The 14,983-nt window shown below is 38.9% G+C and overlaps 2 protein-coding genes across 3 annotated transcripts; both read right to left on the bottom strand.

The window, feature by feature from the left end:
* Positions 1-7,888: 7,888 nt before the first annotated feature.
* On the bottom strand, positions 7,889-9,623 carry LOC112179865 (probable WRKY transcription factor 17). Its single transcript, XM_024318354.2, has 3 exons — positions 8,753-9,623; positions 8,532-8,657; positions 7,889-8,284 (listed from the first exon to the last, which is right to left on the bottom strand). The coding sequence occupies exons 1-3, from the start codon at positions 9,385-9,387 to the stop codon at positions 8,167-8,169; spliced, it is 879 nt and encodes a 292-aa protein (XP_024174122.1). The 5' UTR covers positions 9,388-9,623; the 3' UTR covers positions 7,889-8,166.
* Positions 9,624-10,694: 1,071 nt separating this feature from the next.
* LOC112178942 lies at positions 10,695-14,199 on the bottom strand. Of its 2 annotated transcripts, none has more exons than XM_024317222.2 (6): positions 13,843-14,199; positions 13,224-13,341; positions 12,920-13,066; positions 12,527-12,620; positions 12,287-12,442; positions 10,695-12,174 (listed from the first exon to the last, which is right to left on the bottom strand). In XM_024317222.2, the coding sequence occupies exons 2-6, from the start codon at positions 13,332-13,334 to the stop codon at positions 10,871-10,873; spliced, it is 1,812 nt and encodes a 603-aa protein (XP_024172990.1). In that variant the 5' UTR covers positions 13,335-13,341; positions 13,843-14,199; the 3' UTR covers positions 10,695-10,870. The 2 variants fall into 2 exon arrangements, with proteins under 2 accessions (XP_024172990.1, XP_024172991.1); XM_024317223.2 differs by lacking the exon at positions 13,843-14,199 and adding an exon at positions 13,655-13,825.
* Between the last annotated feature and the right edge of the window lie 784 nt (positions 14,200-14,983).

The following is a 14,983-nucleotide window of genomic DNA, read 5'->3' as shown; positions in this document are numbered from 1 at the left end:
ATGCCTTACTGATAATCTATTTATTCTTTTAGCGTGTGGGACACGCTGTTGATTTATACGACTTTTTACGAGAATTTCCGGGTACGGTTGGGAATCGTACCCGTGTTTTCTTTATTCGTGGGACATGGGGAAGCCTTATAGATTTATTGGATTTGAATAGTTTTCTACCCACCATACCTGGGTCGCTATATTTTATTGCTAGCTAGCCTATTAGTACTCCTCCCTGCTTACTATGTGTTTGTGGGTGAGTAAGAGCCGAGCATAGGATGCTCCAGAGTGTGGGACACTCCGACCCGAGCCTGGAAGGCTCCCTTCTTTCTTATGGTGAAATCTCTTCCCCATATTTTATCGTTACTTGACTAGTGGGGCTAGTCCGATTTCTTTTGACCAGCGGGGCTGGTATGTTTTTCACGAAATTTGAATTTAAAGAAATACGTTTTATAACGTTGCATGCATCGAGATTTTATAATGTAAATTTGTGGGAAAGTATAAACTTTTCTTCCTTTATACTTATTTATTTTGTCCACTCACGCTAACGTTTTTATGTACTTTCCCCCTGGGCCCTTTGGTTTCAATTGCCCAGATCGCAGCGTTGCTGACCGGCTTAGGAGTGGAGGCTAGCACCACCTTTGCCATCTATCCTCAGTAGGTTATTTGTTAACCTACTTTATGTATTATATTTTGAGTGTGTTCTTTAGATTGCTCTGATTACTTTAAAAAGGGTGGATTTATACATTTGTATAATTATGAGTGTTTGGGAGTTGTATAATATTGGAGAAAGTTGAAAGATTTGATTTGCTGGGTTGTAATTTATATAAATGGTTATGTTGTGTAGTACGATGTTTATACTTGGAAATTTGCGGATTGTTGCTTGGAAGCAGGGTGGCTTCAAGCATAGAAATTACTATACTTAGAAGTGTTTTCAGCAGGTTTAGGGTTGTCCGCTTTTAGGGGAAGTTCTGTCAAATTTTCCCGAAAAGTGGGCCCCGCAGGTCCATCTTGGAGTTAGGAGGGTAATTCTGGGGTGGGTCCTGACATTTAGGATGGCTAGGTTTTAAACCTTATGGTTTATGCTACTTCGGTTGTGCATGGGTCGGTGTCGGTGAGTCGGGGGCCTGGTGATAGAACCCGACCCAAGTTTCACCCTGAAACCCGAATACAAGCCTGTGGGGCCCACGTTAGGTGAAATTCTACAGAAAAATCGGCAGAACCTCCCCTAAAATGGACTACCCAAAATTTTCAAAACCTGGACATGATTATAACTAACTACCACCCATAGGTACATTCCAAGTCTATATGTTACATTCCGAAAGTACGAATTCCATCTTAACTTCAATACGATAACAAATTCTCAAGAAAATAATATTCTCCAAATTAAAAGGGTTATCAGAGCAATTCTACATAACTAAGCTGATATCATACAAGGTAGGTTAAGTAATAACCTACAGTCAAAACGAAGCACTGATTCCAATGCCTCGAGTTCCCTGACGCGATCTCGGCAAATATGAAATCTGGGCATTTGAAAACGAATGGCCCAGGGGAAAACATTTAAAATCCATTAGAGTGAGTGGACAAAACTGAAATAAGTTATGAAACCAATACTTGTATGCTTTCCCATTTTCTCGTTATTAAAATCTGACATGCAGCGAGATTTATAAAACAATTCCAACTCATTCATTTGAAAACCATCCTTTCATGAAAAATCGTTTGATAACTAGAGAGGACTGTTGTCTAGTCATCTCATGCCATCTGGAAGGGATTGCCGCCCAGATGACGCATCAGAGGGGACTGCCGACCGAAATTTAGGAGGCGGTGGTTAGATGGGACTGCCGACTAATTACCTTATGTCATCTAGAGGGGACTGCCGACCAGATAACTCACCAGAGGGGACTGCCGACTGGGTTATAGAATCTGGAGGGGACTGCCGACCAGACTATTACCTAGAGGGGACTGCCAACTAGGTAATGTACGCATGCGCCAAAATAGCCTCCTTGCCAACTCATTTCTTCCTCGAAGACCACATTTATCCAAACAATAATCAAGTTATAAATTTAATGTCATGTTGCATGCATCATTTAAATAAAATAAAAATCCACTCACAGGTGAGTCTCGCAGCTAGTCCTGCTGCCTGGCTGTGTCCTCCTCGCTTGAGGGCTCAGTATGTCCTGTAATAATTGACAGGATATAATTAACCTCAATAAGAAAATTATCTAAGAATCATAACTCATTCCCTCGAAAAGTAATACTTGTTATTCACAAATTTCCTCTAAAATTCCCTCTCTTCAGTTTAAGATTTCAATTCTCAAATTTCAGAAATTCCTTAGGATTTCAATGCCCTCAAATTCTCTTTGACAATTCAACCGAATTAAAATTCCGTTCCTCAACCAACACTTAGTCAACAAATTTATAAATACATTTCCTTCCAACTTCCAATTTCTCTTTTAATATTCTATAACCCATTTTACTTCTCCGACCTCCCAACGATCTCAACTCATCACAAGAATTATGACAACAAGTTCTCAACCCAAAATTATAATCTGAACACCCTTAAAACCACATCCATCATCAAAATATGCGAAAACAGTGACAAACAAGGGTCCCCAACAATAAGTATATTCCAACAACTAAAATAAAGCATTTTTAATGAACTGACGGAGCCTCTACACGCCAAGAAAAATTACACCCACACAATCTCCACAACAAGCCCAACGATTTCTATACCTGCAACAACAACCAAAAACAAGCAGAAATAGTCGGAAATTCAATCCCAAAATCAAGACTTCGTCAGTTACTGTTCACGCAATTGTTCAAACTCTCAAACACCTTCAATTCTTCCTCCACGGGTCATGAGAAGCTGCAAGAGATTAGGGATGAAGGTTAGTATCGTCCCAGCCACCAAATCCCCAAAGAAATCCGGCCAGAATCCGCTGGAAATCAGAGATCGAAGCAATCTCCGACTTCTCCCCTTTTCTGGAAATTTCCTCTTCGATTCCCCCAAAACAAAGCTACCCAAGTCGAAAATCTTACCTTAGATGCAAGAGGAGGAAGAAAAGATCCTACGATGGTCGGTGTCGAGCCCGGCGGTGGTTCGGTGGCTGTGATTTCACCGGAAAAGTGTTCCGGGTCTGAAGGAAAGAAAAAGAAAAGGGGGAGGGGGCTGGAGTCGGGTTCTCCTGATTTCACACACACACACACTCTCTCTCTCTCTCTCTCTCTCTCTCTCTCTCTTATTTATCCACTTTCCTCTTTTAGAAACCATTAAACTAAAGAAAATATGAATAGTAACTTCAATCATTCAATCACAACTTTCCCGTAATAACTCCGATCTAGACAAATTACGTGTCCACGAACTCGATTTTTTGTATACTTCGACATTCTCAAAGAAATTTCTTAACTCAACGAACAAAGAAAAAGCCAACTCCTTGGTCAATAACGGTAAAAATATAACTAGTAATAATTTTAAATACGGGGCATTACACCTGGCGTGGAAGCTATGACTTCGAAAGAGGGTCCCCAACGTCTGAAGAAGAGCGGTGGTGGTCCACATATTTGGATTGGGGATGCTGGCTAAGGTAGGGTTACAAACCCTAATCCTAGTTTAGAAATTCCTATTTTGCCCCCAATTGCTAGGGTTTTAAATCCTAATCTAGGTTCAAGTATTGGAGCTTCACCCGCTTTAACATCTTTGATCAAGATGGTTGTATTTTCTCTTTCTGATCTACAAGCAATTCTTGGTTGGGATCCAGCTACTGAACTACGGTGGTGATGTAGAAGGACCTCACTTCCAGTGTTTTGGATGTAAGGCAGGATCCTCCTACTACATTGGTTCGTGCTAGAAAGAAGTCAAGACTAGAGGTGGTGTTGGTTTCAAACCCTTAGCTGTGTGATGGCTTTGATCTTCTGAATCTGAATGGTGTCATTCACATTTCTCCAACTAAGAAGAGGGGCAAGTCAAGAAGAATAAAGGAACAAGAGATTTGAGATTTTCTGATATATTATTTACCTTCTCCAAGAACGGAGTATATAGACAAGATACATCAAAGCCTATTAGGAAAGTAATTACAATAGAATAATCCTAATAATATACAATATTCACGATCCTAATTACATGGCATGACTCACACCAACAAGGTAGGTCATAAGGAAGAAAGAATAAGTATAAGGCAAAGGATCCTAAACCTTGGAAGATTGTTGCCTCGAGTGGACGGGGAGAGTGGAGTTGCTGAAGCTGTTGGGAGGTGGCTGCAAATGCTGTAGTTGAAACTATGATGGAGGAAGTTGCTGAAGGGAGTGACATTTTGCTTTTGAAAAATGCACCAACTTCAGCTAATGCTAAAATATGACGCCAATGGCTTTCTTTTCATCTGTGCCTTTTGATCTTTCAGGGATGACTTTTGAACTTTTTGGATGTGCTTCATTGTTGCTTAAAAATGTAGAATTGTTTATGTAATTGTTTTTCTGTTAGCCACACTGGAGTGAAGTCGTAAACTATTATTATAATTTTGCTGATCAATAAAAAAAGTCATATTTCTTCAAAAAAAAATCCTCCTTGGTCCGTATCTGATCCAATGTAAGAGAGTTATCTTCTTGTATCATTATCGGCTAAGCATATATTATTTAGGGATGGCAAAAATCCCCATAGGGTAGGGTACCCATAGGGTATTCGACCCTAACGGGGAGAAATTCGGGGGAAATCGGGTAATGGGGATGGGGATCCCCAGTATTCGAATTCTGAAATCGGGTACGGGGCGGGGATGATATTTTGATCCCCATCCCCATACCCACCCAATAAGAATTATCTGAAAATATATGTAATATATATATATATATTATTTATTATATATATTTTTGATATTATTTATAAATAAATATTTATGTAAATTTCATCTTTTTGTCAATATTTAAATTCTATTAATAAATATATTAAAAAAAAGGAAGATTCTTTTAATAAAAGATCTTTATCAACATGTTAATTTTTCTTGATTGAAATACGAAATTTATTTTATTTTGATGTTTGATTTTAATTTTAATTTCATATTTTACAATCAATAATTATTTATATAAATTTTATATAATAAATTAGTAATATTGTTAACGGGGATTTGGGCGGGTACGGGGAACTAATCCCCAATGGGGACGGGGACGGGGAATCCCCAGTATCTTATTACGGGGATTGGGGAGGATACGGGGATAGAGAATGAAGTCGGGTATGGGGATGGTAATTTAATCCCCTTACCCTACCCTCCCCATTGCCATCCCTAATATTATTCCCATATCACTCTAGTATTTTAGAATATCAAATATATAATAATATAAGAGTCTTTTTATGTATAGTCAATTAATTTTCAGTTGCATACTTTAAGTTGATAGTATCAAAATAGATATAACAGTGTGATTTCTACCCTAGAGCGCAACTGCGCTACCCGTGGCTAGAGTCCTAGTCAGTCTCACAAGATCCCTAGCTAGGCATAAACAAGAGAGAATACTCTCCTAGCTATGTATAGTTAGTCCAATCCTCCTTGTCTTCACTCTTCACTTTTTGGAGGGTCAAGATTTAGAAATATAGTTGTCAAAAGAAAAAAGATTTAGACACATGAGCAGCCCAAATTAGTGGGGAATTGTGCAGAATGATTCTTAAGCTGTACCAGTTGGGCTTGTGACTTTAGACAATCACATAATTTATCTTTACATATTTGTTTGATTCAATCTAATTGATTGTTTAGCACTAGGAGGATGTCCTCCACAATTTAGATCTGTTTCGCTGTTATTTTCAGGTGGTTGCAGAATCGGCGGCCTCCTTTGCTGTGGGTTAGCTTGTGTCGGTTCCGACACGGTGGCTTCAACCTCGTCCCTCTTAGAGGGGTTTCCTCTTTGAATTAGTTTACTTTTGTTTCTTGGGCTAATGGGCTTGTATGTGTTTGTATTCCCCTTTCCTTGCTGTATTTGTGGCCCATTTTTGGATATGTACGACACTTTCGTGCGCCACAGGCAGTTTTGCCGACTTTGAAAGTGTGACTTTTTTCTTATTTTCTGTTGATGCCACTGGAGTACGCATTTGCCAACGATTTATGCATTGAAATAAAAAAAATCCTATAATTATTCAGAAAAAAAAGAAATTCCTATAAAAAATTTAAAATAAAAAAATATGCACATTTGCTGATGAATAATTCGTCACTAAACTACATTCGACCGAAAAAAGTTGTTCTACTAATTATCATTTAAAAAAAAATCCATTCCCAACTATTCAAAGCAAATGATTACTCCACGATATTCGGAGGAAAACCTAGAGTTGGAAAATAGAGTTTTGTTGCTTTAGCTTGTCCGGCGGCGTTCCAGCGTCGATGGCGGCTTCTGGCTGCTTCGGTGTGTGGTGGACGTTGCCTGACAGGTGGTGGGCTTATTTTAGTTTCTTCTGGGGTGAGAGAGCTTTGGCCACTGCAGCATTGAACGACGACGGTTTTCTTTCTCAGGCCTTTGGCTGCGTCACGACAGGGGTGGATGATCTTGGTTATGGATCTGATGGGTGTGAGCGGCTGGGATGGTTTCACTCCGAGGTGGAAGGGGATAGAAAGGTGGAGAGTCAAAGGTTGGTGGTGGTTAGCAGATCCAGGCCTATGGTGGCGGAGCAGATTGCTCCCTCTTTCATGGTTTTCGGTGTTCTTCTTTGTCAATGTCCAGTTTTGGTCCTAGATCTGGTCGGAGACTATGTAGAGAGTGGAGGTGGAAGGCCACACGGCGGGCTTGGGTGACTACAATGGGGTGAGATTGTGTGGCTGGGCTTATGGCGGTGGTTTGCTAGTGGTTGGGGTCTAATGTTGAGGAAATTGGAAGCGTGTTGCGGTGGCCGAATTCTCTTTTCTATTAGGTTTTTAGTTTGTGGTTTTTTAGGTTTTGATTTTTGTTTAGGTATAATAAGCCCCTCCTCAATTGAGCGAGGGTTAGGTTGTTTTGGTTTCATGGGTGTGCCATTGTTATAGTGTCATCTCCGGGACTAGGTGTTTTAAATTTGATGTTTTCTTGTTGTCAATGTAATGGGGAGATGCCCCTACACATATACTGGCGTTTTTAGTATATGGTGTTGGAAGGGGATTGTCTCTTCTTGAGGTTGACTGGAAGGACGTATCAAGACTCATGGGGTAAGTGGTTTGTTTGTAGCCTAGAAAAAATGGCGATTCATATGGTTGAAGTTGAGCCCCTTTCGGCTCATGGTATCTTTAACCGTTGGTTCTACTTTAGGGATATAAGTAGGTCCTCTTCTATAGTTGGAGTAGTTAGGATATTACTGAGTCATCTTTGTAATCTTTTGATTGTTTAATGAAATTTCATATCTTCTAAAAAAAAAAAAACTATTCAAAGCAAATGGAGTAGCTAGTAGAGATTTTTGATATTATTTCAGAAAATATTCTAGATGCTCATTGTTATCAGGGGTTTGGGCTTAATGTCTCCCTGCTGTATTCAACAATTTCATTAATAAAAACTTGAGGCACTCGCAACAGCATTCAGCCCTTTATGCCCAAAAAAAAAAAAAATTCCATACCCGACTAATTATTCAATAGAAAAAGTATTTTTTAATTTTTTTTTAATGGAGTAGCAACAAATTACACGTCAACATATATCACCTTTAAATAAGTTGGCAGCAAAACTCTGATAATAAAAAATTATATTACTTGTAATGACGAACTATTTGCCCCAAAAGTGTGTCATTTTATTTTATTTCTGTATGAGGGACTTTTGCTGAGAAAAATTTATTGTTATGTTTTTTTTTTTTTTTTGCCGAACAAAATTCCTCGCAAAAGTAGTTGTTACCGCAAAGATTGCAGAAGGTGTGAGGCCCTTAATTTGTATCAGGGTTACAAAAGATTTACATTGTTCAAAGAAGCCGTCCAACTAAATTGAAATTCATAACGCGGATTTAGTCTCTAGGTATTATTATGTTTGTAAGTAAGCAACTAAGAATGGCGGAAAAAAAAAAGGCAGCATGATTCATCATCTGAACCCAGGAGAGTATTACATCACTTGCAAGTTACAGTTCTAATAGGTTGCAAGATTGAGCAGAAAAGAATCGTTACAAACTAAACCCAGTTCAAGCCGAATATGAGCTTTTTCAGGCCATTCTCATTTCCACTGTCGAATTCAAATCACAACTGCAGGTGCTTGAAATGTAATCTATGCGTGTTGATGATCTCCTTCATAAGTAACAACCAACATGGTAGAATCCTCAAGACATCTTTCGACATGTTTTCTTGCAGGACATCCCCTTACACTGCTGCATTTGTAGTAGCTCCTTTGAAATCATAAAGCAAGAGGGACAGTCTTATCAGCTAATATATGACTAACAGAGGAGAAGACACACACACACACACACGCACATATATATATACACACACAAACTTGCACGCATGAAGGGATAGATATTCTCTTGGATTGTATAATGTGAACATTAAAATTTGTACCACTAGCAGTGTCTATTGCTTATGATTTCTTATGCAGCTAGCTTAAGAGAACTTTTGATAGTAAAAAAACCAACATACCTAGGATATGGAGATCCTTTAATAGGTTTCTGCCCATACTTCCTCCAAGAATAGTCATCAGGAGGTATATCTGCTAGCCTGTTGCTTACAGCCGGAACTCGGATTCTTCTCTTTATTCTTAGTTTCCTGTAATTAAGCAGATTAACAAACATATATAAAAATATTTAGGTAAGAGATCGATGAGTTCTACTTAAACGTAGTTAATTTCAATTAGTAGTTACCTTCTCTTTGAGCAATGACATTTACCAGTAGAGGCTAGGCATACCGTACCGGCTTCTTCACTTTTAACCCCACAACTCTTCCTTTTGGAAGAAAACATAGAGGTGCCGTCTCTAGAAGTCAATAGTTCAGACATTGAATGTCGAACTATCTGCGTGTTGATGCTACTACCATCCATGCTGATCACTGAAGTCCTGCTAGGCTTTTGTGAGAATTGGTTCAACCCCATGACTATATTGCTAGGAAGGACCACACTGCTTTGGTCATAGTTAGCAATTGCTTGATCTCTCTGAAGGGAGCTAAAAAAATGTGTAACCAAGCAAGGCTGATGATCACGGTCGTGCGTTTTGATATGAGATGAAGAACAATTAGGACTACTGTCCATCATTTCATCCTGGTTTATGTCACCGGATTTCGGCAAAGGACCCTTTCTGATCCTCTTGTGATTTGATGACATTGATCCATCAAGTAGGGAAAGTAGTTTTCTGAATTCCTTCACTGCATCTTGAGCAACAAGGCTCACTTCTTGAACACTTCTCTCTTGGTTATTGTCAGACATACAAGCAACTAGGTGGTGCGCATGTTGAAGACTAGTTTTAGCAACCTCATGGAGTTTGAAATCCAACCCTGGATTCATTGAAAGAAAGTCAACTGAGTTCTTTGATTCAGTCCAGAACCTATCAATACATATTCATAAATCACAAGGTGCCAGAAACCATCAATCAACAACGACTATATTGCTTCAGTTTTAGTGGGAATGTATTCATCAGCCACTTCATGAAAGCTTCTTATATGTGAAATGAAATATTCTTGCTTCTCTATCTCAAACAAGATAATGATACAAGATAGAGTGGGAAATTCATACTATACTCTATTTATTTTATTTTTATTTTTTTGCCATTACGTCATTATTATTAAGTGGCTGTGGGGCATGCACAGGTAGAGATCAAGGATTTTGGGGAAGATTGGAGGATTTATATGTAGCATCACTCCACTCACCCATGAATCTAATCCCACTAGCCAATCAACATTGCCATCAGTCTCTCTCACTCATAGACTTGCACCATCACCCTTATCGTTTTGTGTTCATGATTGAAGCATGCTTGTTCCCAAAGGGTGGCATTCAGTGACTTTGCTTGCACTCATCATTTTATTGCAATGTCATTAATTTTCTGCTATCATCAGGCTAAATAATGGTATAGTATAACAGTTTGTTATAGAATGGGCAATCTAGACAGAGATGTTTGGTGCTGATACTATCCCCCCTCGGCAAGTTGGCTGGCATTGGACTAGCAGGAAAGCAAACTGTGCAGCAGACCTTGTTGCTGGTCTTGTTATCAGTGGGAAGTGCCCTGTGAACTGGGTGTCACATCCGTCTTCCTCTCTCTCAAATGTTCTTTTGTATGATGGCCTTGCTTGTCCCCATTAAGGCCTCTGTTCAGTTTTTAAAAAACAACTGCTTTAGTTTCTTTCCTTCTGTTTTCTCCTTGCTTCCTTGTTCTGGGAAGCCTCTGTTTGTTCCCTTTGGTTCTCTGTTTCTACGAAAGTTCTCTTCAGCCCAAAAAAAAAAAGTGGAATAGATTGTGGAAGTTGAAACATAGTTTTATACATAAAAACGATTTCATCCCAAAAACACAAGTACAGGCAGATGATCCAAAATTCACCATTTAGCATGAATAAAATTATATATAGACATGGGACGTAGCTAGACTTGGAAGAAGAACAAAAAGGATTTGCCTTCAATTGTAAATTGCAGAGAAACAGAAAGCTCCAGTTGATTTTATGCTCTGACTTTGGGGATTCTTACCTATAGGTAAGGAAGCACCAGAGTCATAGCTAACAGTGAAAAAGAATCCAAGTTTCAAAATTATTTATTAACCATTCACTTTTGATTTTATTGTCTTTTGAGACTTCGAATAGTGGGAGAGAACTGAAGAAACAAAGGACCACAATCATGAGTTACGTGTCTTGTGAGATAAACCTTTATCCAATTACCAGCACTAAAACTAAGATCAAAACGTGTAATCGAAATTAACTAAATGATACTAGCTAAAAGTTATATGCAGTAAATGGTTACAGAGATGATACTTGTTCAAATCTCGGTCTTCACCAAAATCTTCTCATAAGAATTTTTTCCTCCGTGTAACATGGTTCAGTCTCGAACGTTTGTTTCTGACAGGAGTACACCAGCCGTGACCATCAGCCATTTTGGCTTGTAATCTTTTGTACTCTCTTGACCTTAAAACTCCCTCCATAATGTTTATATCTTCGCGAATTTCATGTCTGGAAAGAGATGCCAGACCAGGAAGTATGTCCTTCTGAAAATCTTTCAATCTCCTTCCCCTTCTGAACTTTAAACCGACATCCTTATTTTCTGTGAAACTTACTTCAGAAGGATTTGATGACACAGAACAGTCATCCACATTGCTCTCCATAAGGGTTAGTGTCATTAACTCAAAAAAATCACAAGAATACTGTGGTTTCTCACTCTCCTTTTCGACCTTATTTGATTCTCCCACTTTGCCAGCAGAATCTTGATAACAAAAGGAGCTCTCCAATGACATTCCAAGAAGTGCTTCAACTGCCTCGCTGGTCAAAGCATCCACTTCAGCTGATTCTTCTTCCCTGTTGATGTATTTGTGTTTAGATTCACTGCTGTCGGAAGATCTTTGGTCCTGCTCACCCAATAAAGTTTCCGAAACTTGAGATCCTACATGTGTCGCTGAAAACTGATCGGAAGAAAAAGGGTTTGAGTTTCCGAACTCAACCTCAGATAGTATGGTCTTCACACTACTGGAATCATTATCACCAATGCAGCACGGCTTACTTGCAGAAGAAGATATATTGCCATGTCCATCTTGATCTGTTTTTTTACTATGACCAGAATATGGAAATACAGGGTCTTCTACTTTGGTGTTCTCCGAGTTTGCTTGTTTAGAAGCTGCACATGAATGAGTTCGACTGTTTAGAAGTTTGAGGATGAACCCATCACTTCCATTTTTGGGGTCATTGCCGTTGCAGCCAACTGCTTCACAAACGTCTGATTTGGATCTAGACACAGCCGCCTCCAAACTTGCACGGTCCATTTCACTTGCTCTAAATCCATCAACTTCCAAACTCCTGCCCAGGTATTCTGTTTTCTCATTTTCCCTGGTGGAATTCAAGGAAGAAAAATTTCCACCATGTTCCTTTTTCTCAGCAGTGAAACAAACAGTGCCCTCTTTTATCTTGCCAGCTAACCCACGAAAAGCATGCGATGAGCTGGCTGTTGAAGGATGGACTACCGTAGGATCATTGGAGAGACAAGATGAATCATCGGGCTGGGTTTTATTAAGGTCCAGAAGCCCTGCTTCATATGAACTGAACTGTTGGCTCCTGGTGGATAACTTGTTAATTGAGATGCCACCAGAACACCTATTTAATCCTGAACAAAAGAGACAAAAACAAAATCAAAAGCGCACAGGATTAGAAGTTCAAAAATACAACGTGATGCACACATTGATATAAATAGTAGTGCACATGCAAATGAAACTTACCTTTATTGAAAGGATTCCAGTCACTTTCATCTTCCTCTAAATCAATCACAATGGGTGAGGAAGAATTAGATCCTACACCAAACCAATTTCTCTTAGTGCTTCCCTCCCTCCTGCTGTCCTCTTGAATTCTCAGGGAAAGCTTCAGCTCCGCTGGATCTGTGAAATTATCATAACAGAGTGAACTCCTCAGTTCTAGTGCTACTTTCAAGTGATCCCAGTATTATTCAGGAGATGCTTTACCAATATGTTTGTTGAGCGGATCTAAGGGATGCTTAAGACCAAGAGGCCTCGGCTGAATCTTATCACATGGACTCTTGCGTCCTTCAAACAAGTCCTGCCATATATATTGTGTCAAGTAACTTGATAGACAAGCACAAGCGCACATATGAGAACTACGCATGCTAAAAATCTGAATAAAACTAAGTCGGCAATAAATTGAGACCAGATATAACAGTTAGCTCTGCCTCAGACAACTAACAGTGTAGGATCATAAAGATCGAACTAGTTGGTAGGGCAATTGAAAAGAGAAACAAAATTCTCTCAAAATGTATTTCTCATCAGTCCCAAAAGGCCAAATAGTTTCTTGTTAAAGGAGTTGTCATTGCAACATCAGGTAGTCAATGCTCGACTTACCCTTGGTTCATCTATCATAGGATTTGTCCAACGTGACAGATTTGACTGAGCACTCGCCTTGCTGACATTGTATCTATGATACTCTTTTCTGTCGAGATTCTGCATCAGCATCTTCTGTGTCCTGTATAGATGGTGGAGTTCATGAACCTGAACAAAAAACAGTATCAGGAAAGTAAGACATTTTTTTATATAAATAAATATGCTTCTTAAAGACTGTATGGCCCAAAATTTCCTGAACAATCTAAGTAGTTATAGAATGATCTCAATTCTGCTTTTCGAGACAGAATTTGTAGAATTCTAATACCTGGTCTTTAAATACCAGCTCCTGGTTGAGCATAGTGTTCCTCAAGACATCGTTCAGAGAACCAGTATACGGTTGCATCGAATTCAGATCAAAATCTCCTCGCATCAACATTTTTCTTCTGAAATCATCATCAAGATCAGATTTTGCATCTTTATTTAATCATCACAAAGTATATAAAGTAATCCCAAAATCCACTACATGCATACAAACTACATCCATATGATCAAATTCTTGTAACAGTAATACAACAATCTTTTCAATCACCAGTTCACACAGTCAAAAATTTGCTTCGCTTCTACAATCTGGGAAAATGCAGCAAAAGTTTCTGAAGAAAAGTAACCAAACTGGCCCATCAAAAACACACACAGTTCTTTCAAGTAAAAAGAAAAAGAAAAGAAAAGAAAAGAAGAAAAGGAGAAAAAGAACCTTACTTGGTAAGAACTCAAAGAAGAAAGAATCTGGGTATGAACAGAAAACCAGCCACTTACTACAAGAAACAGTCCCCAGCAAACAGAAATCCCACACAGCACAACTACTTATAATCCAAATTCCAAAACAATCCAAACCCCAATGTATGCAAGTGAAAAATATGGAAAATGAAAGAAGAAAGCGAGAATACCAAGATGTAGAAACCCCAAAAGCAGAGAGCTTTTTTCACATCAGAACTATCTGCTTCTGGGCTCCTGCTTCTTCCTGAACCTCCACTAAATTTTCATTCTTGCACAACGTACCAGAGAGAGAGAGAGAGAGACTATGATCTCATGATTTCTAAGCGGCAGAGGGAAAGAGAGAGAATCTCGGATCACACTGGGGTCATGGAAAAGATAATAGTCCGGATGGAGAGTGTGGAACAAGCGCTGGAGGAGTGCGCGTGTGCCCGGAACCCAACATCATCGGTGTCTCTCTTTCTGCCGATCTTTTTCCTTTATATTTCTGTCTCTTTCTCTCTCCCTCGGTCGTTGGGATTCCTTCCCTATTTTTTTTTTCTTTTTTCTTTTTTCCCCGGTACTTATTAATGGAGTATTGGATTTTTGGTTTAAGGAGGACCAGACAGTCATAGTAGTCAGACGTCGGGGTGATTTGATGCTGCTGGGGACAGTTTCAACCGCAAGCTGTGCCTTCTCTGTTGTACTTGATTACCTTCTTCACACCGTCCGATTATCTCTCAAATCCCACTTTTCTCCTGACTATCCCATCACAACCCTAGATATTTTCAGATATTTTGATAACACCAATGATCGTAGTTTCGGTTTCAGTACCACACGGCTACGAATTTACGGAAGAAAATTTTGAGTATGAACAAAAACTTTAAAAGAAATTTAGCGCACTCAGGTATATTTGAACTAACAGAAATGGATAATCAGATAACATTAAGTGTATTTTTTTAATTATTTTGGTGAAATGTGGACTACAAATATCAAAAGGCGAGATGATTGAGATCTCATTTAGGTGTTGAATTACTTGCATTATCAGTACGTAGAACAAACTCTACTAAAAGTTAAGCTCGGAAAATATTTTGGATATTCGCTCATATATCAATAAGGTCAAAATAATTATTTTATGAATATTTCGGTAGTTTTAATTGGATACCGTTTGATTGGTCCTACTAAGATACACACACGTCTTGTATAGTTTCAACTTTGTCAATCCTAACACGGTGTATATATTATGTCAGATTTTATGATGGATTTTATTCGGCTCGAAAAGTTTGATAATCTTCAACCATGCAATTTGACATAATGAGCACATGTACAGCATGT

The sequence above is a fragment of the Rosa chinensis genome, chromosome 7 (assembly GCF_002994745.2).
Source record: "Rosa chinensis cultivar Old Blush chromosome 7, RchiOBHm-V2, whole genome shotgun sequence".
In the NCBI taxonomy this organism is placed as follows: domain Eukaryota; kingdom Viridiplantae; phylum Streptophyta; class Magnoliopsida; order Rosales; family Rosaceae; genus Rosa; species Rosa chinensis.
This window is presented reverse-complemented; position numbering and strand designations above follow the sequence as displayed.

Bases quoted from the DNA above. Each gene is read 5' to 3' on its own strand.
- LOC112179865 (XM_024318354.2), bottom strand. From the start codon at position 9,387: ATGAATCCAGGGTTGGATTTCAAACTCCATGAGGTTGCTAAAACTAGT. The intron at 8,658-8,752 runs GTAACTACTAAT...GCTTAATTACAG, and splicing joins TGTCATTGCTCAAAGAGAAG to GAAACTAAGAATAAAGAGAA. The intron at 8,285-8,531 runs GTATGTTGGTTT...ATGATTTCAAAG, and splicing joins AAAGGATCTCCATATCCTAG to GAGCTACTACAAATGCAGCA.
- LOC112178942 (XM_024317222.2), bottom strand. From the start codon at position 13,334: ATGTTGATGCGAGGAGATTTTGATCTGAATTCGATGCAACCGTATACT. The intron at 13,067-13,223 runs GTATTAGAATTC...TTTTTTGTTCAG, and splicing joins AGCTGGTATTTAAAGACCAG to GTTCATGAACTCCACCATCT. The intron at 12,621-12,919 runs GTAAGTCGAGCA...TATATATGGCAG, and splicing joins CTATGATAGATGAACCAAGG to GACTTGTTTGAAGGACGCAA.